Source organism: Meles meles, chromosome 16, assembly GCF_922984935.1.
Source record: "Meles meles chromosome 16, mMelMel3.1 paternal haplotype, whole genome shotgun sequence".
NCBI classification, from domain to species: domain Eukaryota; kingdom Metazoa; phylum Chordata; class Mammalia; order Carnivora; family Mustelidae; genus Meles; species Meles meles.
The window spans coordinates 27,361,050-27,382,738 of NC_060081.1; the positions used below are offsets into that span (position 1 = coordinate 27,361,050).

The window sequence follows — 21,689 nt, forward strand, 5'->3', positions numbered from 1 at the left end:
GGATCTGCTCCTGCAGTTTCTTCCCATAAGGGTGTCAGCTATGGGGACCTGGAATCCAAAAGGCTTCCAGATATCATCCCAGACAAGAAGGCTAGGTTCCTTCTGGGACCTGTTCCTGCAATCCAGAACCAAAGAGTGAGGGGGAAGTGAGTTTAGGTTTTCATCCTTGATGAAGAGGTGTGTACTTGGAAATATGGTTTCTGTGGGGAAATTGAGTCTGGAGAAATGTGGAGGATTTGTTAAGTTCTTTTCTCCAACAGGAGTTTAAGTTCCTTTGGCTGGATTGGTGGGTTTTAATGTTTAGGTCAGGGAATAGGGTGGTGTCCGTTCCGGCAGAAGGGAACAAACCTCTGTAAGGAGAATACACAATATCTATAAGAGAGATTTGTTTCTAAAACCCTCCCTAAATTGCAAGCGAGTTAAAAGATACATATTCCCACCTTTAAACTTCAGACTCCCAGATCTCCGCAGGGTCCTCATCCAGTGTAGATTACATTACTGGTAAAAACGTCCCAGGAAGAGTCCAAGGTGGCCGCTCCCGGTTAGGAGAGAGTCCAGAGTTGACAGGCAGACTTTCCTGTTTTGTTGCTCCTGGCTCGCCCCCTTTTCCCCTGGAAGGGATGCTGATAGGAATGGGCAGCTTCTGCCTCTTCCGGGACCGCCTTTGAGACTAGAGCCTCACCTGACTTCCCAGAGAGAGAGAGAGAGAGAGAGAGAGAGAGAGAGAGGAAGGCAACAGACTCCTTCCGCCATCCGCAGAGGAGGGTCCTGGGGCCAGAGCGCTGGGGCTGAGAGTGAGACCAGAGCTGTTGCCCAGAACCCGGAGGGAGCGAGGAGGAGACGCTTTGCCAGACAGAGGCGCGTCGCAGAGAACTCAAACTTTAGCGGGTAAGGATTGTAGGGGCTCTTGAGCTGGGAGTTTTGGGGGGCGCTGGGAGATGTACTGGGTCTCTGATTCCATCCAGACAAAAGGTGGATTTAAAAATTCCCGGCTGGGCCGTGGGGTTGGCAAAGCACTAGTGCGGTAGTGGCGCTGTCCGCAGCCCCCGGTGCTGAAACGGGTCACGTCTCCGTGAGTTAAAGGGGCAGAGCAAAGGGCCCGCTCAGGGCATATGTTCCCATCCCCGACACACCCCGCCCCCTCCAGCCTAGATCACAGGACAAAGCCGCCCCTGTGCCCAAGTCCATCGCACCCCTTATACTCACGTCTGGCAACCGCACTGGGCCAAGCCGGGCTGAGCCCTCGGAGCAGGAGGCAGAAGGAGTTGGACTGGCTCCCACTGGGTACAGGTAGGGGGTCTGGGAATGGCGCCAACCCGGGAACACCTCCTTAAGACAACCTGTAACCCAGAGGCCGGGCCCCACGCCTCCATCACGGCTTGTCCTGGAAGAGGCTCTTTGGCCACTGCCTCATTTCTGTGGTTTCAGGTCAGGGATTTGCAGAGTCTCCTCCAGTCCACACTGCGTGTGGGGAAGTTGTGTCTGTGGTTTGGAAGCAGCAGGAGCTAGGGAGATCAGTGGACCAGGGTTGAGGGACTGCCTCTGCTAGACCCTACTCAGCGTTGGGGATCCAGAGATTGGTGGGCTGAGGAGGAGGTAAAGAGTTCAAATTATTTAGGGAAGCGAGAAATCACAATTTTCTTTCTTTCTTCCTTTACTTCTTTTTTTAAATGATAAAAATCATAATCTGTGATCTTGGCCACACTGGGCCTCTGGGCTTAGTGCTTAGGTATTGAGGAGAAGGGCAGCAGGCCCTCTGATCCTTTGCAATCCCCTAACCCGATAATCATACGGGCTTTCTGTCCAAGTCCTCAGGCTTTTCTCTCCCCACTCAGTATTCCCAAGGGAGCTGGGCCAGCCTTTCCTCACACTCTGGCTGTCCTGGGGATTCCCGGCAATCCCCAACAAAAGCTGGAGCTGGATGACTAGGGAGATAGAGGGTTGTTTCATTTTTCTCCCTTTGTAATTCCTCAATTCACAACTGTCCTACTTTATGCTGTTGCTGAGCTTTTATACTTTGTCATTCTAAAGTGGGTATCTCCAGCTAGACAAGAACTGTGGCTGAGGTTGAAGGGAGGGACGAACAGAAAGGACCCGAAGTCCTCTGTCCATGGGTCAGGTGCCTCCAACAAGCACTTTGCTTGCTCAGGACTCCCAGTGTGAGCTCTGCAACCTCTTGCCTGGAAACCAGAGAGCCTGACAGTGGACACTCCTCATCAAATCTTCCAAAGGGGAAACGGGTTGATATGGTCCTTAGTACCCCCAAACTACAGGGCAGTGGTGCTCCCACCTGGTTTGGGCTCTTGCCCCGACTGGGCTGTCCAGACCCCTAACTTTTTCTAAGGACCATCCACCAGTACCACTTCCCTCCCCCGCCTTCCACACAACACACACACACACACACACACACGCTTTCCTTCATAAAACCCAGTAATAATATAATTGTCTGGAACAAAGTCACATACTCCCTCGGTGAGAAATCATTGGAAATGGCAGTGAAAAGTTGGGCAAAGAGAGGGAAGGTGACTACTGTGGCTCTGTTCTCCATACCAGGTCTTGTGTGCCAAAGTCTTGGATTCTTGAAAATTCTGCCAGGCTAGGGAACCCAGCTGGGATTTCACTGAGCTGGTGGGAGCTCCTTTGGTAGGAGTGGGAGTAGGGAAGACACAAACTGCCCTTACTTCACATGAATGCCCAAGCACATGCTCTTTTCCTCTTCAGCCTCTGTTCAGCTATAAATGAGGTCCCTGCTGGGCGCAGGATGCGAGGAGAAGCTGAATGTTCACTCTGTGGGTAACTGACTGGTCAGAGCAAGATCTCATTCTCTTTAGTGGGGACTTTGGCCAGGACTACGTGTGCCCCTTGTCTTTGGTGTACCAGTTTTTATGCCTTTTCTGTCTTCATTCACTATCTGCCAGCGGTTGCTGCGTCTGGTTAATAATGGGGTTGCCATGGTGACCAATCTCCCGTCGCCATGGTACCCAGGAGGTAAATAGTTGGAAGCTGCAGAGGCTCTTTGCTAGTTCCCCCAGATTGTGCACAGGCTTTGGATTTCCTGGGGGAGTTGGGGAGGGATGCAATGATGAGGCTCTGTGAACAGCAACCTCCCAACACACACACCTTGCCTAGAAACCTGTTCACCTGAAACCTTCTCTAATCCTTGCCAACGACTGTGCCCTCCAGGCTCAGATGGGTCAAGCTTTTGTTTTCCACCCCCAGTTGCATACACCGAGGTAAAGGGGTAAATACTTTTCCACAGACTCAATTAATATTAGGTGCACACTAACTACTTCTAAGTACAAATCACAAGGCTAAGTCCAGTGGGAGACAGAATTAATTAAACAAATGCAGTCCATGCTCTCTAAACCTCACAGTGTTGTGTGATAGACAAGCCTTTATATTTCTTGTCAGCTGAGCTCTGCTCTGCGCTGAAATAGAGGTAACGATAGTGCTCTGAGAGTAAAGAGAGGTGGGAGTGACTGACTCCAAGAGGAGGTCATACTCTAGTTGAAACCTGAAGGATGATAGAAATTTCAACTGGAGAGAAAGAGGAAAAATCTCTCTCTAGACAGACTAGTGGGACCAAAAATGTGTGGAGTGGTCAGGAGAGGATAGATCATACTCTGGTAACATATAGTCTTGGAACCTCTCAGGGACCAACCCATCCATCTCTTCTGCAACATCTCAGGTTAGGAGGAATTGGGGGACCCTGCATCATGGGAGGAGTCCACTGGCCAGAGCCTGCTATTCAGCCTTCACCTGGCCTGGAAGTGAGACTGAGAAATACAAGAAGTCCAACATGAGATTTGGTGTGTCTGTCAAGAGAAGGGACAAGAAAGTTTGCGTCAGCATGAGTAATTTTGTTTGAATGGAGCTTTCCCATTTAGGCTGATGTGATCCGGGTTGTGAAAAGTCTTGAATGTCAGGTTAAGACTGCATGCTGGAGAAAATACATAACCTCTGAAAGTTTCTGAGTGACATGATTCAAACTACCTTTTAGAAAGACCCTGGTGTTAGTGCAGAAGATTCATTCATTCATTCATTCATTCATTCATTCCACACTCCCTGAGCACCTCCTAAGCGCCACACCTTGGATGCATTAAAGAGATGAGGCAATTATTTTAAAAATACTAGAGAGGGAGTCCAGGACCACTGCCCTCACTCCTTTTCTGAATTAATGAATAAATGGTGGAAGGGGAAAGAGGGGATAGATAGTTGGCAGTGTAACTAAGAGAACTTGGGGATTTTCGATCTGGGGAGGTGAGGGAGAAGTAGGAGCAGAGGCTCATCCTTGGTGATCTGTTGGCTTGGGTGTTCATGGTGTTAACCAAGACAGGGCTCCAGGGAGGAAGAGCCTATTTGGGAGTAGCTGAGGTGCTGCCATTCTGAATAGTTTTGTACCAGTGATGCTCTTAGCTGCCTATGCTGTATCCTCATACATTGCACCCTGGACATCATCTAGTCCCCACACTCTTCGGTTGCCCTTCTCTGCAGGATATCACACATTCCCTTTTGCGTTATAACAATGCAGTGTAGGGGTTAAACTCAAACAGGGTTTTGTTCCCTAGTACTGCCATGGGGTGACTTTGAACAAGTTATTCAGCCATTCTGAGTCTCAGTTTCTTCATGTGTAAATTGGAAGTAATAGTTATAATACCTGCTTCAGTGGGTTGTTGGGATGAGTAAGTGAAGTCATTGGAGTGAATTCATGAGCACAGCTCCTGACGCACCAAGTGCTTGAAGTCAGATATGAACATCTTTTTACTTTTCATAATGACAGTGCATGACTGTTGTAATCACATCCCCAAAATTAATTTAAAAAAACAACAACAAAACACATTACCTCTGTGCTAGCAGCTAGGCTAGGTGAAACACTTCCTTGGCTTGGGGAAGGAAGCCTGGCCTTGTTAGTCCCGTGTGTGTGTGTGTGTGTGTGTGTGTGTGTGTGTGTGTGTTTGGGGTTGGGGGGGAAAGATGGAATTCTGAGGAGAGCATCTATAGGGCTGGCTACAGAGATCTGGGTTCTCTGACTCTAGCAACATCTGGAAAGCAATTTCATCCTCTTGGAATCTCAACCTGAGCAGCTGAACCTTATTGTAAAGCAGTCACTTAGAAATTGAGTGCACTTAGAGCAGAGGAAACCAGAGTCCCATTAATTCTGAGTCATCTCCAAGGAAGACCAAGACACTTTCTAGGCATGAGACAGGTCTCTGTCTGGTGGTTGAGTAACATAATTGATAACCTAGTTACACTTTCAGTGCATTCTCTTTCACCCCAAACCTCTTCCTGTTCTTGGGAACAATGTTAATTTTTTCTCAGACAGGAATTGAAAAACTGCTGCTGGCATACCCAAATTTCTCTTTGCTTGTGTTATAAAAATGCATAGAGTTCAGAAGAGAGGGAACTCTACCTCACAGCCATTCAAAGTTTCCTTGGGAAACCAGACATAACAACTCTATCTTGGACTTCTCTCTGTCTTGGTGTGGGAACATTTCTGGGTTTGCTTATCCACCTTTATCACAGAAAAGGGAGAAAGGGAGAACATGAATTCTGACCTCCATTTCCCCTCATCACCTCAAAGCTCAATCTGAGCACAACTGGACACACCCTCATGGTCTAAGACCTGAGCTGCCCTTTTGGACTTTTACTGGGCAGATGGAGACAGCTTTGAATACCTACTAGTCCCAGAAGTTGACCTTGTTTCTTGAAAGGCAAGGGATTGACTTTGTGGGCTCTACAACTAAATTGCCTGCCATAGTGCTGGCTGTGTGAAATGTGTGTCTTGGTTTGCCAACTATAAAATAGGGATAATAACTTACCTCATAGGGTTATTGTGAAGATTAAATGAGTTCTGACTTGTGAAAAGCTGTAGAGCAGGACCTGGCGTAGTGCAAGCCCTCCAAAATGTGATCAATATCATTATTAATGTGATATTTTGACATTTGTTCCCTTTAGTAGACTTATATTTTGTGAGTTTCTTGTAGCAGATACAGCTAGTTTTGCATTTTAAAAGAAGTTTTGGTGGGAATGCAAGCTGGTATAGACACTCTGGAAAACAGTATGGAGGTTCCTTAAGAAGGTAAAAATTGAGCTACCCTATGACCCAGTAATTGCACTACTAGGTATTTGCCCCAAAGATACAAATGTAGTGAAAAGAAGGGGCAACTGCATCCCAATGTTTATAGCAGCAATGTCCACAATAGCCAAACTATGGAAAGAGCTTAGATGTCCATCGACAGATGAATGGGTAAAGAAGATGTGGTCCATATGTACAATGGAATATTATTCATCCACCAAAAAGGATAAATACTTACCATTTGCATCGACATGGATGGAACTGGAGGGTATTATGCTGAGCAAAATAAGTCAATCAGAGAAAGATAATTATCATACAGTTTCACTCGTATGTGGAATTAAAGAAACAAAACAGAAGATCATAGGGGAAGGGAGGGAAAACTGAATGGGAATAAATCAGAAATGGAGACAAACCACAAGAGACTCTTAACTTTAGGGAATAAAACAAGGGTTGCTGAAGGGAAAGTGGGTGGGAGGATGTGGTAATTGGATGATGGGCATTAAGGAGGGCACATGATGTGATGAGCACTGGGTGTTAAATGCAACTGATAAGTTATTGAACTCTACATCTGAAACTGATAATGTACTGTATGTTGGCTAACTGAATTTACATTAAAAAATAAATACATAAAAGAAGTTTTTATAGCAGATTTAACATGACTTCCTTAGATATAATTCATATGTCATAAAAGTCATCCATCTAAAGTCACCATTTCAACCCTTTTTAGTGATATGCACAGTTGTGCCATCATCACCACAACATAATTTTAAAACTTTCAATATTTTTTTCATCTGGAGAATGGGGCTGATGTATTTATCTTATAAGTTTGTTTTAAAGTTTAAATAAAATAAAAAAGAAACCCTCTAGCAGTCACTCTTTGCTGGCCACCCCCAACTTGAGCCCTTTCCCCCAGCAACCACTAATCTATTTTCTCTCTCAAAGGATTTGCCTTTTCCAGACATTTTATATAAATGGAATCATGTAACATGTGGCTTTTTTGCATCTTACTTCTTCCACTCAGCATGATGTTTTCAAGGTTCATCCATGTTGTAGCACGAGTCAGTAGTTTCTTCATTTTCATTGTCAAATAACATTTCACTATGTAGATATCCCAGTTTTGTTTATTCAGTTCTCAGCTGATGGACATTTAGGTTGTTCCACTTTTTGGCTATTACAGATAATATTGCTACGAATACTCATGTACAAGTTGTTAGGTAGATGTATGTTTTCATTTCTCTTATGTATATACTCAAAAGCAAAATTGCTGGGTCATATGACAATTATCTTTAGCATTTTGAAGAACTGCCCAACTGTCTTCCAACATGGCAGCTTCATTTGCATTCCTACCAGTAGCGTGTGGAGTTTCCAGTTTTTCCATATCCTTGCCAATGCTTGTTACTATCTGTATTTTTATTATAGCCATTGTAGTTGGTATGCAGTGGTATGTCATCATGATTTTGATTTGCATTTCCCCATGACTAAATATGTTTATATTCATGTGCTTGTTGACTATATATCTTCTTCAAAGACAGGTTCTACTCAAATCCTCTCCCCACTATTTAATTGGGTTGTCTTTTCTTTATTAAGTTGTAAATATTCTTTATATATTCTGAATACAAGACCCTTACCAATATATGATCTTAAAATATTTTCTCCCATTCTGTTGTTGCCTTTTTACTTTCTTGATGGTATTGTTTGATGCAGAGATTTTTTTTTTATTTTGATGAAGTGACCTTTATTTTTCTCTTTTAGTTTATGTTTTTGGTGTCATATCTAAGAAACCATTGCCTAACCCAAGGCCATAAAGATTTACTCCTGTGTTTTCTTCTAGGAATTCTATAGTTTTAGCCCTTTCATGTAAGTCTATGACCCATTTTGAGTTCCTGTTTGTATATGGTGTATCATACTTTATGAGGATATCAGTTTTCTTAGTAACATTTGTTGAGAAGACTATTCTTTCTTCCATTAAAGTATCTTGTTATCCTTGTCAAAAATCAGTTGATCATAAAGGTGGGGGTATATTTCTGGACTCTGAATTCTATTCCATTAATCTATATATTTAACTTTATGCCAGTACCATACCATCCTGATTACTGGAAGTTTGTAATAAGATTTTGAAATCAGAATGGGAGAGTTCTCCAACTTTGTTTTTGTTTTTCAAGATTTCAGGATTGTTTTGGCTATTTGGGGTTCCTTGAATTTCTATGTAAATTAGGATCATCTTGTCAATTTCTGCAAAAATTCCAGCAGGGATTTTGATAAGGATTGCATTGAATCTGTAGATGATTTGAGGAGTATTGCCATATTAATAATATTAATCCTTCCAATCTATGAGCAAGAAATATCTCATTTGTTTATATCTTCAATTTATTTCAATAATGTCTTATAGTTTCCAGTATACAAATCTTCAGTTTCCTTGGTTAAATTTCCTAGGTGTTTAATTCTCTTTTGCTGCTATTAAAAATGGGATTGTTTTCTTAATTTCACTTTCCTATAATACAATTGATTTCTGTAAGCTGATCTTGTATCCTGCCACACCACTAAACTCATTTATTAGTTCTAATAGATTTTTAGTGGATTCCTTTCCTATATCCTTAAATCATGTCATCTGCAAAGAGAGATAGTTTTACTTTTTCTTTCCAATCTGCATGCTTTTGTTTTTCTTGTCTAATTGCCCTGTCTGGCTGTACAATGTTGCATGGAGGTGATAAGAGTGAATACCGTTGTCTTGTTCCTGATCTTAGGGGAAGGTATTCAGTCTTTCATCATCAAGTATGATATTAACTGTGGTTTTTTCATAGGTGCCCTTTATCAGTTTAAGGAATTTCTATTCTTATTTTGTTGATTGTTTTTATTCTGAAAACATGTTGGGTTTTGTCATATGATTTTCTCGTGTCTATTGCATTCATCATATGCTTTTGCCACTTGATTAATATGGTGTATTATATTGATTGATTTTGGATATTAAATCAAGTTTGCATTCTTTTTTTTTTAAAGATTTTATTTATTTATTTGACAGAGAGAGATACAAGTAGGCAGAGAGGCAGGCAGAGAGAGTGAGAGGGAAGCAGGCTCCCTGCCGAGCAGAGAGCCCGATGCGGGACTTGATCCCAGGACCCTGAGATCATGACCTGAGCTGAAGGCAGCGGCTTAAACCACTGAGCCACCCAGGCGCCCCTCAAGTTTGCATTCTTGGGAAGGATTATAATTATAATGTAATTTTCAAAGTGCCCTCTCATGTAAGTTCTGATCCTCAAATTCTTGTTTTTTTATTTTACTTATTTACCTGAGAGAAAGAGAGGGCGAGAGAGAGAGAACAAGTTGGGGAGAGGGGCAGAGGAAGAAGGAGAAGCAGACTCTGCACTGAGCAGGGAGCCCAACATGGGGCTGGAGCCCAAAATAGGGCTCAATCCCAGGACCCTGAGACCATGACCTGAGCCAAAGGCAGATACTTAATCAACTGAGCCACCTAGGCACCCCTCAAGTTGTTTTTATGCTCAGAGAATTTTAACATTATATAGCTTTTTCCTTTCCATTTTTGAAGCTCTGAAATATTTTTATGTCTTCCAGTAGGATCACATTCACACGTAAACTATGAGAGGACTGTCAGGCACAATATTTGCATTCTACAGTTTTGTTCCATCATGAAACTTTTGAAATGGAAGGACCTTTAATAATCAACTGAGCCTTGGTTTTCAGCTCTGTTTCACAGAGTTCCCTAAGGCATTCTGTGCACTTTAAGATTTTTTAATGTGTTTTTTTTCCAAATTTTAATATACCAAACACCGTGGTCAAAATTAACTTATGTCCCACTGATTTTTTTTAACTGAAGGATAGTTGATACACAATGTTACATTAGTTTCAGGTATACAACTAGTGATTTGACAACTATACATTTTGCTATGCTCACCACAAGTGTAGTACCATCTGTCACCATACTACACTATCACAGCCCTATTGACCATATTCCCTGTGCTTTACCTTTTATCCTCATGACTTACTCATTCCATAACCGAAAGCCTATATTTCCCACTCCCCTTCACCCATTTGGCTCCCCACCACAACCAACAGTTTTTCTCTGCATTTATGGATTTATTCCCTTTTTTTAAAATTTGTTTTTGATTCCACATATAAGTGAAATCATATGATATTTGTCTCTCTCTGTCTTATTTCATTTAGCATAATACCCTGTAGGTCCATCCATGTTGCCACAAATGGCAAGATCTCTTTTTTTATGGCTGAGTATCTATTGATGGACACTTAGGTTATTTTTGTTATCTTAGCCATTGTAAATAATGCTGCAATGAACATGGGGTGCACATATATTTTTGAATTAGTATTCACTTTAGGGAGGAGGTAAATACCCACTAATTATCTTTCTAAATTTATAAAGTAAATAAATACAATATTGAATATTGTATTCAATAATGAGTACATTATTGAAATGTATTCAAATACATTTAAATAAAGTACTAAAAGTAAGTGTTTTATTCCTTGGGTTTCTGTGGAAGATTCATTTGCAATAAGTCCGTGCCCGTCATTGGATGAAGAAACCAAAATGCTAGGTCACTTGCCCAAATTGGAGGCTGAGCTAAGAAGAGAATCCAGCCTTCCTTTCTCTCAGTACAGTGCCCTTGGCCACCTATATGTCTTTCCAATGCCATTTGTCCCAAACAAAAGATATTTTATTAGTGTCTTCCCTCTATATAAGCCTAGAGCTCCTTGAAAACACACAGCCTTCATCATTGCCTATAGTAATGTCTGTTCTATTCCTTGTGTTTGTTCTGTGGGCTGGTTCACAGCTCTCAGAGTGATTAAGTGGCTTAACATTGGATAGTTTCCTTTCATCCTGCAGTTTCCAGATGGGATAGGGGAAGAAGGGAAAGGCAATTTGAAGTGTGCTTTAGAAAAAGTTCCAAGGCATGTACACCATGTGGGAGTTGTTGACTTATCTTTGGAGTTTAGTTTGACAAAGCAAGGCTGTCCAACCTCACATTTACTGAGAATTTGCTGAGTGCTTTTGCCCAAAGTGATGCTGAGAAACTTGAGCTGTAGAGACGAGAAAAGGATGAAACTCATCTCGGAAATCTTTCTGAGAAGAATGTAGACCCCAAGTGGTAAAAGTGATCTGTCTCAGCTGGAGAAAATAAAGACCTGCGCCCAGGGTGCCTGTCTCTCAGACTGTGGCGATCTCCTCTGACTGGGGTTTCAGTTTTTTTGGCATAACTTTGTGTCTAAACTTGGTGCCTCACTAATGGGACCTGCCAGCCTCTGGCTGCTTAGGAGTCATAACCAAAGGCAATGATAATTCAGAATGTCTTCTAGTGGGTCAGAAGAGTATGCATCTAGGACTCTTGGCACCTCTTTATTGTCTCAGCTACATTTAGGGTTTGGAAAATGATAATGTTTCAAATGACACAAATTCAACCAGGACTGTTTTTCATATTTAAGTCATAATTTAAAAAGGACAAAGCACGAACAATATTTTTTTAGTATAAAGAGCTAGTCATCATAAGTAGGGACTAATATTTTTTTTTTATCAGAAGCACATTTTAGTTTAGAAGAAAGAGCTTTACATGTTTTGACCTCCTTTGTTGCTTACTTGCTCTCTCCCTTATAAAGTTCCAAGGTTTTTAAGGAAGATAAGGACCTTCAGTGTGACTCATTCATGGAGCATTGTGAGAATCAAATGAGCTAATACTCATATGAAGTTATTGGAACAGTACCAGGCAGAGAGTAAATGTTCAGTAAATACACTGTTATTATTAGAGTCATCATTGCAGTTACTCACCTGTCCCTCCTCCATTTATGCCACCATGCATAGAATAAATTCTATTACACACCATGTGTATATATGCTTGTGTTTAGGAGGATATTTTTTAAATAAGAGGAAAGAGTTCTTGTCTTTTTTGGAGTTAATAAAGGAATGAGAAAAGGATGAGAAAAACTGGAGTGCAGGTAAGCTGTGTTAGATTCCTGGCCTTCTTAGGTGTCCAAGCCAAGAATGGTGGAGAAAGTTAAAGATATGCAGAGAGTACAGAAGTCACAATCATAAACAATGAATCTTGGAACACTGAAAAAAATAAAGCTTAAAAAAAAAAAGGAAGCCACAATCAAATCCTTAAAGGTGCACAGCACAGTGGTTAACACATGGTAAATGTTGAATAATGTCAAGTAAATTGTGTGATCGCCACTCACCCAAGAAGCCTCCTCTGACTTCTGTGGTCCTTGAGGCAAAATTAGTGCCTACCCCCTTCCATATTGCTCCCTACCCTGCCTCTACCTCTATCTCAGTACCTTTGTATGCTCCCCAGGCCCCATTTCCATTCTTGTTTCCCTCCACAGTTTTGTGCTTTCAAAGACTGAGACTTATCTTCTTCATCTTCATAATCTTCAGGGCCAGGCATGATGCCTGGGGCATGGAAGGAGTGGGGGGCGGAGGAAGAAAATATTCGGGATTTAGTAACGATGTAAAGAAAATGGGAATTGTCTGAAATTATGTGTCGTTTGTTCCCCAGTCAAGCCCTGAAAATGAAGACTCACGTTCAACTGGGACATGTTCACAAACCACTCTTAGACTCATGCTTAGGCTCCACTTCAAGGTCACCCTGGTAGTTGACAGGATACATCTTCTTCCTGTGCTCGATAATTAAAATTATATATATGCATTTCTAATCTCCTACGGTGGGTGTGATAAACAAAACACACCACCTTGTGGACTTCAGGGTCAGTCCGACCCAAGCCTGCAAAACCAGCTTCACTATTATCTCTTGGGGCTCCTGAGGCATAATGAGTAATGGATATGCAAGTGCCTCACACTCCTGGGGCCCTGGCTGGATGGCAGGTTTCATTCTCAACAGCCACCTCAGGAACATTGACTATAATTTCATGATCTCATTTGTGAGCTGTCCCAGAGTTTGTCTGAGCTAGGAAATGTGAAAATTCACAGGGCAGTTGGGGAATCACTTAGGATGTCAGGACTTAAAAACTGGTAAATAAGAGGAAAGAATTATTTATTCTGCCTTTCCTGTATGAACAGTACCACTGAAGAGACAAATAATAAGTTAAATTTTCTTTAAGATTATGTCAGCTAGGGCACCTGGGTGGCTCAGTGGGTTAAAGCTCAGATGGTTTCTCTTACATGTGGAACATAAGGAATAACATGGAGGACATTAGGAGAAAGAAGGAAAAAATGGAAGGAGTGGATAATCAGAGAGGGAGACGAACCATGAGAGACTATAGACTCCGGGAAACAAACTAAGGGTTTTAGAGGGGAGAGAGGTGGGTAATGTATTAGCCTGGTTATGGATATTAAGGAGGGCATGTATTGCATGGAGCACTAGGTGTTACAAGGAAATAATGAATCATGGAACTCTACATCAAAAACTAATGAAATACTGTATGGTGACTAATGTAATAAAAACATAAAAATAAAATCAAATTTTATTTATTTAAAACAAAAAATTGTTTTAAAATCAAAACAATTTTTGATCTATTGAGAAAAGTATAAAATTTAAGCCATAGACTTAAATTATCAAACATCAGAGATAAACCAAGACTGATGAGCAAACAACTTCCCTTGAGTAAACTCATGCTGGGTTGACCATGGTGAGCAGGAACTACTTCTATGCTTCAGTGCAGTATTCTAGGCTCCTTGCACTCCCCTTCCTTTGGATATGGAACTAATTTAGTCTTGGAGTGAGTCACTGGACTATTTCTAGAAATTGCCATCTTTCTCTAGAGTGGTCTTTACTGACATTTGACATACTTAAGCCATGTGACTGCTCCAGAGAGCCTGTGTTTGTCTGTTTAAGAGAAACTGTCCTCAGGGACTTATCTGCCTAGGAGGTTTTGATCAAGGATAAGGGAACTGGCCAATCTTTGTGTTCCTCACACCAGCCCTATGTTTAAATCAGCTTTCTTTTCTCATCAGTCATAGGAGCACTTTCCAATGTTTGCTGAAGGGAGTACTCATGGTCTGATTTCTAGCACTAGGATCATGGCATCAACTGTTTTTACCTATTTCTTTGCTTGAACAAGATGCTTAACATCTCTGAGTCTCAATTTAGTCATCTTTAAGTAGGGATAAAAATTGTAAATACCCAATGAGGTTATTATGAGGATTAAATGAGATGAAGTGTGTTTTGAGTATAACATCACATTGTAAAGGTTTTATGAATGTCAAGTATTGTTTGTTTTTATGCTTTGTTTTTGAAATGGGATTTGGGGGAGCTACTAAAACATGTGCAAAGTTATGAAATAGAAATAAGCCAGTGAGAAAACCAGAGTCACGGGGAACATCACATCATTCCATAGAATCATGAGGATGTTAGTTTTCTTATATCAGATACCAACTTGGCCAATCATTCATTCATCGGCTGGATCAGCATTTAACTTTGACCAGCTCGTTGGCATGGCAGCATACACAAAGAAGTGAAAGACCTTGCTTTTGCTTCAGACCTTGCTCCTTTTGAAGAAGAGTCCAAAGTTACCCAACTAAAACACAGTGTAGCTGGAACTATGGGAGAAATGGAAGAGGGTATGTGTGCCAGGGCTTGTCCTGGGAAATAGCCCTTACCTACAACAAGCTGGGTTTGCAGCTCATTCCCTGTCCTGATGTGATCTGCTTTGTATTCATGTTTCAGTAACCACCTTGGAGCTGAACGTGACTAAACAAGAAGATGGCCAAGATTAACACCCAATTCTCCCACTCTGCGGTAAGGACCACACACAGAGATCTCAACCATGTTGAAAATGGCCTCAGCAGGTAAGATGGGCTTTCCAGTGCATGCCCACAAAATGAGTTGTTTCCACAGCTGATCTTGCCTGTGGGGTGAAGAATGCCTTAGCCCGCGGCCAACAGCAGGCTGAAGTGCGCAGGCTATTTACAGTGCTCCTTCGGACTTCACTACTTCATCTCACCTAAGCCTCACAACCCACTGAAGTAGTTTTTAGTCTCATTTTAGAGAGGTAGAAAATGAGACTCAAAAGATTATGTAACTTCTAAAAGGTAACAAACTGAAGATTCAAATGGAGCAAATTAACTTTTATTGTAAAAACTTCTCCAAACTGGCATACTTTTCCATGTATACTTCAGACATTTATTGGACTCTCTGCACCAGTCATTGTGCTGGGCGGTAGGGATGAGTACGAATCAGATGCCCTGTCCCTCGCATTCAGTGGAAGGGCAGTATTCATGCTGTGCTCATGGTCTGCAGGGAGTGGGCTGTGCCTTACCAGTAAAGCCATTAGCCCCATCAATGACATCCCCACACAGGCAGCCATAAAGAAATCTGGGCCTTGTGTTCTACTTCTACCCCTATTCATAGCTTACTAGTAGACTAGGGAAAATCCAGGAAAATCCACTTAATTTCTCCATGCTTCAGTTTCTTCAACTGCAAAATGGAGCAGCATCTTTTCCAAGCTCCTGGCACAAGGGTGAGGAAGTGGGAGTGTACCTATTTGGTGCAAATGGACTTACATTTTTATGTTTCTTAAATTCTCAATGAGTTGATTGAGTTGAACCATGAGAAACTTTATTTCCAAAATTTGTGTTATTGTTGTCCTATATATATAATACTGAAAACTTCTCCCTCCCATGAAAACTTCTCCCTCCCATGAGAACTGCGTATTATCCAATGAGCATGAACTGCAATGGCAGTCCATCAGTGTTCACATCCCTGGTGCTGGGCCTTCATCCACCATTTCTCCTCTGTTACTAAAGTATATCACTTCTTTTAGATGCACATTTGGTTTTTTTCTGTGTAGATTCTTGGTCCTACTCCTTAGTAACTCTGCTCATGAGTGATGGACAATAATTTCCAAAGAGATTGAGTCCCTGTCACTACGAATTCATGTAGTCGTAGAACCCAACCTTTGGGGATTCCGGCAAAGGGAGGAATGTCTCAGAGCATCCCCACAGCTATTGATTGCCTCCAACCATTTTAACATAGTGTTGGAGCCCCAGGAATTTTTGATATGACTCAGGGCCATCAGAAGTTCTCATTCTACTCAAATTTCTCCTTCCTAACTGGCCTACAGTCAATACCAGTGTCTCACCACTGGGGACTTACTCCTGTAGGTTAAGTCATGGCCCCTAATTTAAAAGAAAAAAAAAGAGCACTCTTAGGACAGATATCTGCTATTAAAACTTTGGTATGCATGAATAGCTTCTTTTTCACACCTGTGCTAATTAACCTCTTGGGGCTGGGTGTTCAAAGATGACTGGGGTGGAGGGGAGAACAGGTCCAAGCATGGGGCACAGCAGTAAAGTGAAGCTCCTTGGGCAGCACTGGGCTCCTGGGACCTTGGGCCCAATGGGAGAAGGACAGAAGCTGTTAGGGTCAAGAAGAATTTGAAGCAGAATGGACCTCTCCCCCATTGCTCCCTTTTGTCTTGTGGGGGACATCATCAGATAATCTCATGGACCTTCTAGACTCCTTGGGGCTGAGAACAACAGGGTCTTCATCTGGCTTTTTATGATTAGATACTCAAGAATAAGCAGGCCTAGTTAACAGGCTGGGGCTCCTGCCCAGAATACCTGCTTGACCAGACACTGCCATGGCCCACCTCTGCCTGATTTGTCCTGGCTCTGCCTCAGCCAGTGGCCTACAAGCCCAGCTGGAGGCATGGGCTGTTCAAGAGAGCTCACTGGGTCTCCTGGAAGATGACCCTTTGCAAAATAAGTTGCTAGCTCAATTTAAGCCACATGGACCTCAGCGATGGGCCTCTGGGGGCTCATGCTGGGTTTGTGCACACTCAAAGGCTGGGTCAGCCACACAGTCAGCGGCTCTGAATTGATGTCCTTCAAAAATACTGTTTACCCTCTTCATGGATGGGGGAAAAGTCCTTCATTCTCCTTCCTATCCCCCATTCTGTGACCAGCGTGATGACTTAACAGGCTCAGGGTCAGACTGGCTGAGTTTGAATATTGGCTCTGCAACTGACCAGCTCTGAAAAGTGGTGCAGCTGCTCCGGACTGCACTTTCCTCACCTGCATAGTGGACTAGTACTGACCTCAGAGGGCTGTAGTGAGGTTAGAACAGGTCAGTGCTCTCAGCACAGTCCCTCCTGTGTAGAAAGTGTTCAGTCAGTGCTGTTAGTCTTGGCAACGAGTCCCCCTCCTGTGGGCCTTCCCTGGTATTCCAAGCTGGAAGCCTTCTTCTCCTCTGACCTCAGACAGCTCCAGCTGGCCTGACATCTGGATCTGGCCATTTCCTGCCTGTGACTAAGTCATGCTTCCTCAGGCTGACCACTAGTCTGGTCTCACTGAGCCTCCCTTGGGACCTTGCCTAACCACTCCTGTGGTAAAAGCTTGTTGACAGATTAATACAGAATCCCATGGAGATAGTATGGAGATTTTAAAAGGAGAGAGAAAAATAATGCTTTCTTCATGAGGCAGATGTTTGCTTTATCTCATGGAGACAGGACTGAGTCAACAGATGGAAGTTTCTAGAATGGGTTCCTTGGCGTTACCAAGGATTGAGCATGTGTGCTCAGGCTGGAGGGTGGAACAGTCTTGGGCCAGAGGCTGGGTCCAGGCCCCTCCTCTGCTTCCCAGCACAGCCTAGCATCTGTCTAAATACAGACTAGTTTTCCCTGTATGAGTCATTTGAACGGGGACTCTAGCACGTACACGTAAAAATTTTCAAGTTTCAAATCACTATTTTAGAGGTCGAAATGGTGTTTGAATAAACCATAGATCCTTGCTTTAAAATTCAAACCCTTTTAGGAGCACCTGGCTGGCTCAGTTTGTAGAACACGTGATTCTTGACCTCAGGGTCATGAGTTCGAGCCCTGTGTTGGGTGTAGAGATTAGTTAAATAAATAAATTTTTAAAAAATAATAAAAAACAAAATTCAAATCCTTTTAGAAAGCTTTTGGGAGATGTAATTGTGTTTTTCCTTAAATACTAATCATTCTTTGTCCTCAATGATATCGAGAAACTGTGCTGGGAACCTGTGTGTCACTGTGACTCTTTACCCAACGCCCCCAGGAGGGAGGAGCTATTATGTCCCCATTCCCTGAAACATCCTTGTCCCCAAATCTTTCACCAAACTGGAGAGCCAGGTTTCTGTTTCTCCTTTTTTAAACTATTGGGATCACTTTCCTAGTGACAAACCATAAGGAAGGATGAAAACATGTCATTTGAAGAACAAAGTCAAAACACTGAAAATACCAGAAATAAAAATGTCTTGAATTTTCCTCTTCTATTTCGAGCTGTTTAGTTGACTTGATTATTTAAGAGAAGTCTGGCATATTTGAAAAGATAATGCAGTAAGGAAAGACTTCAGAATCTGCAACAGAGAATTAACATGAGGACCAAGGGTACCGCAAATCTCAGATCAATCTCCTGGTGTAGCTATTTTAGGCAAGCTTTGGGGCATAGGGGTTTGTGTCCTACCGAAGAGAAGCCTTTTTTGTGCTGCTCTCTGAGCAGAGCCCAAAGCAATTATCACCAAAGAACACCATTTTCAGGCCGCTTCCCCAGGACTGAAGACAAAAATGCACTCACTTCAGTTCCCTGGTCACAAGTGGCCAATGGCAGGGCATGTGGGTCATTCCAGTTCCTCAGGGCTGGAGAGGAGGAAAAGAAAAACAAAGTATCATCTTCACCAGGTGCTCCGCCAAGAGCAAGAGCTGATAACATGTTGCAGCTCTGATGAGCATCCCCATCTTCTCCCAGTGACAAGGGAAACATTTACCTCACAGACAGGAAGTTCCTCTTTGTAAGAAAACTTAGAAGATGAACATCACAAGTTGAAAATTACCTTCTCTTTCAAAACAGCCCCATCATTGTGTTGTGCTGGCTGCTCTTGTTCTCGCTAATCACCAGCTTCCCAGAGATCCTTCCTGCGAAGTCATCATCGCTGTCATTGCTGCCTACAGTCAGCATCTGCAAATGGGAGGGTAGCTTCTGGATTGTCCTGGGACAAGGCCCCATCAAGTCCCTTGCCCCAGACCCTTCCGCCAGCTCTGGCAGGATGGGGCCTGGCCCCCGGTTTCTCCTGCTTCTGTATATCTCTGGGAGGTTCTGGATCCCCATTCATCTATTGGTTGCCTTTTTCTCAGTACCTGTGTGTCCTCAGGGACTCAAAGTGTCACCTCAGATATCTGGCTCTTCTCTCTTCCCATCTCCTCTCCCATCTGCTTGGTAAAATCAGTTTCTCTGAGGAATAACTAAGTGGGTTGACTATTTAAATACCCCCGTGCATTGAACAAGGGTGGAGACTCAGGAGCTAGAAGACATCACAGAATTTCAAGCATCAAAAAACAAGCGGGGAGACATGTCAAGAAGAAAAGACCCCTTTGGGTCCCTTGAACTTACTTCCTAGAAGGCTTTCCCTACTCTTCATGGTAAAATATGCCTTTTCTGGACTTGGCTACTTGAACAATACTTAAATTGATAAAAAATCACCAATTTTTCATTTAGTTCCCTTTTGAAGACTACAAAACACCAAGGAGGGTAAGTGAGCAGCCCACAGAACACCTAGCTAATAGGCCTCTCAGCTCCCCACTCTGCCACCACCCTTCAAGCAAGTGTCCTAGATCCAGCCCCACATGGGAGCCCTCACTGCTGCCAAGAACAGGCCTGGTTTGGAATCTGGGGTGGGTTTTGCCCTCCTCACATCCTCATCAGCTCTGATGTCATTGATTCCTTTGCTACTAATGCAAATAAATCTGTTCTCAGGATGTGCCCTCATGTAATTAACAGAAAGCAGGCTGGGCAGAAATGCTGGGCCGACTCCTTGGTGCCCAGAGCTCCCTGAGGAGCGGCTGGTGGGGACAGAACACCTTCACCCTTGGGATTGCCTCCGGATCTTCCGGGCACACATACAGGGACGGAGCTGCAGCCCAAGCTGTCAGTTGCTGCACACCCAACCCCACCATGTGGCAGCTGCTAGGGAGGGATTAGAGATATGGACTCACTCACTCGTCCCACTCTCCCTCCTCCAGGGACTGCCCCGGGTGCCTTGGAATGTGCATTCCACCTTTGTAGTACGCAGATTATTAGAAGGGCAAGGGGATCAGAGCTTCCTAACTATAGCAAGACTTCTGGCAGGGTTCCCCGTGTGTCTAAGGACAAAAAGATATGAGTGGTCTTTTAGGGATCGAGAGGGAGAATTCAATTAGATGGCTTTGAAAATAAAGAGCCGTGCCCACATTGTATAACCTGCTGGACCAGAGCCGGGTCTCTAGTGGTATGCCACAGGGCTCAGTCCGTCTTTTATCGGTGTCATATGTGAAAATACAGAGAGTAGCTTCTTAAGAGTGGATGAAAGCACGCTTTGACATAGCATGGAATGACATTCAAACCTTGGCTTTGCTACTTGACTGTATGATCTTGGGGAAGTTATTTAACCTAACCTCTCGGAACCTCAGTTTTCTCTCTTATTGGGTGGTTATGTGGATTAAATTATAAGATCTATGTGTCTGGCATACAGTAAACAGTCCATAAGTGGCCTATGGTTTGTGTATTGCATGTGAATGAGATGAGTTGGGAAGAAAGGCTACATGGAGCCCAAGGGTCCCAAAACCTCGAGTGGCTCAGATCAATGGAACTGTCCAGAACTTACTTCCAACAAATCAATTGTATGTGCACAAGATAGGGCCTTCTGGCTTAGCAGCAGCCCATGTTATGGGACTTTGGGTTTTGGCTGATGGTAGTTGCCCGTGGGGACACCAAAAGCACACAAACTCACAAACCTGCAATGACCTCTGGCTTGGGGTCCAGTAACAGCAGAATGGGCTCTGTCTCCATGCCCAGCCAGGCAGGAATGCAGGAACCTGCTCCAGGAGCATGACTATGACTGGGAAGAGCCTTGAACCTGATGAGGCATGGCTGGGTAAGCTGGGGGGGGTCCAGCCTGCAGAAACAGATGTGGCACAGGTGTGACAGCTGTCCCTTCATGTCCCATCTCCATGAAGGTAGTCATGGAGAAGATGAAGTAGCCTGCCTCTGTGTGGTTCCAGCACAAAAAAAAAAAAAAAAGAAGAAGAAGAAGAAGAAGAAGAAGTAGACTTGGTCTGAGGAAGCTGAGGGAGGGAAGAACGCGCTACAAAGATGGCCAGTCTGGGCCACGGGACAGAAGGGAGTGCCCTGCAGCTGGAGATGGCGGGGGTATTGTAGAAAGAGGAGTCAGCCGATTGGAAGCTGGGATTCCAGACTCTGCCTGCTAATTCCTTACCGAGGAGAAAGAGAGAGCCTTTTCCTGACATTAATTATTGCTTACATCGTCAACTGTGTTGCCGCCTTGTTAAGAAGGCTGATTAGGTTGGAATAGGTCACGTGATGGAATTAATTTGTTCTGCCTGGGCTCTTCAAGACTCATAGAATGAAGTGTAAATCTCTAGGGTCCAATGCCTGGATGGCTTTTAATCAAGCTGATCAAATTTTCAGCCCTAGGAGATTTTAAAAGACAGGGAACGAAAGGAAAATATGCCCAAACACATTGGTCTTATTCTGGGCAGTTCAACAAACACTGGGGCTCTGCTGTGGGCACGTGTCCTATTTGTGCTCACGCTTTTCGGCACAAATTGGGCAGGTGAGGTCACTTGTCCGGTCCCCCACTGCAGGGGGTTTGACAAAGGGGCACAGTGGAAATGTATTTTC

At 43.3% G+C, this 21,689-nt stretch overlaps 1 protein-coding gene across 2 annotated transcripts in view; it reads left to right on the forward strand.

Annotated features, from left to right (window-relative positions):
* The first annotated feature begins 780 nt into the window (after positions 1-780).
* Positions 781-21,689, forward strand: part of CNGA3 (cyclic nucleotide gated channel subunit alpha 3) — a 42,304-nt gene continuing 21,395 nt past the window's right edge. For both annotated transcript variants that reach the window (XM_045980186.1, XM_045980183.1), the window contains exons 1-2: positions 781-888; positions 14,722-14,843. In XM_045980186.1, coding sequence (XP_045836142.1) covers positions 14,758-14,843 — 86 coding nt within the window. In that variant the 5' untranslated portion in view covers positions 781-888; positions 14,722-14,757. The remainder of the gene's footprint in view (positions 889-14,721; positions 14,844-21,689) is intronic.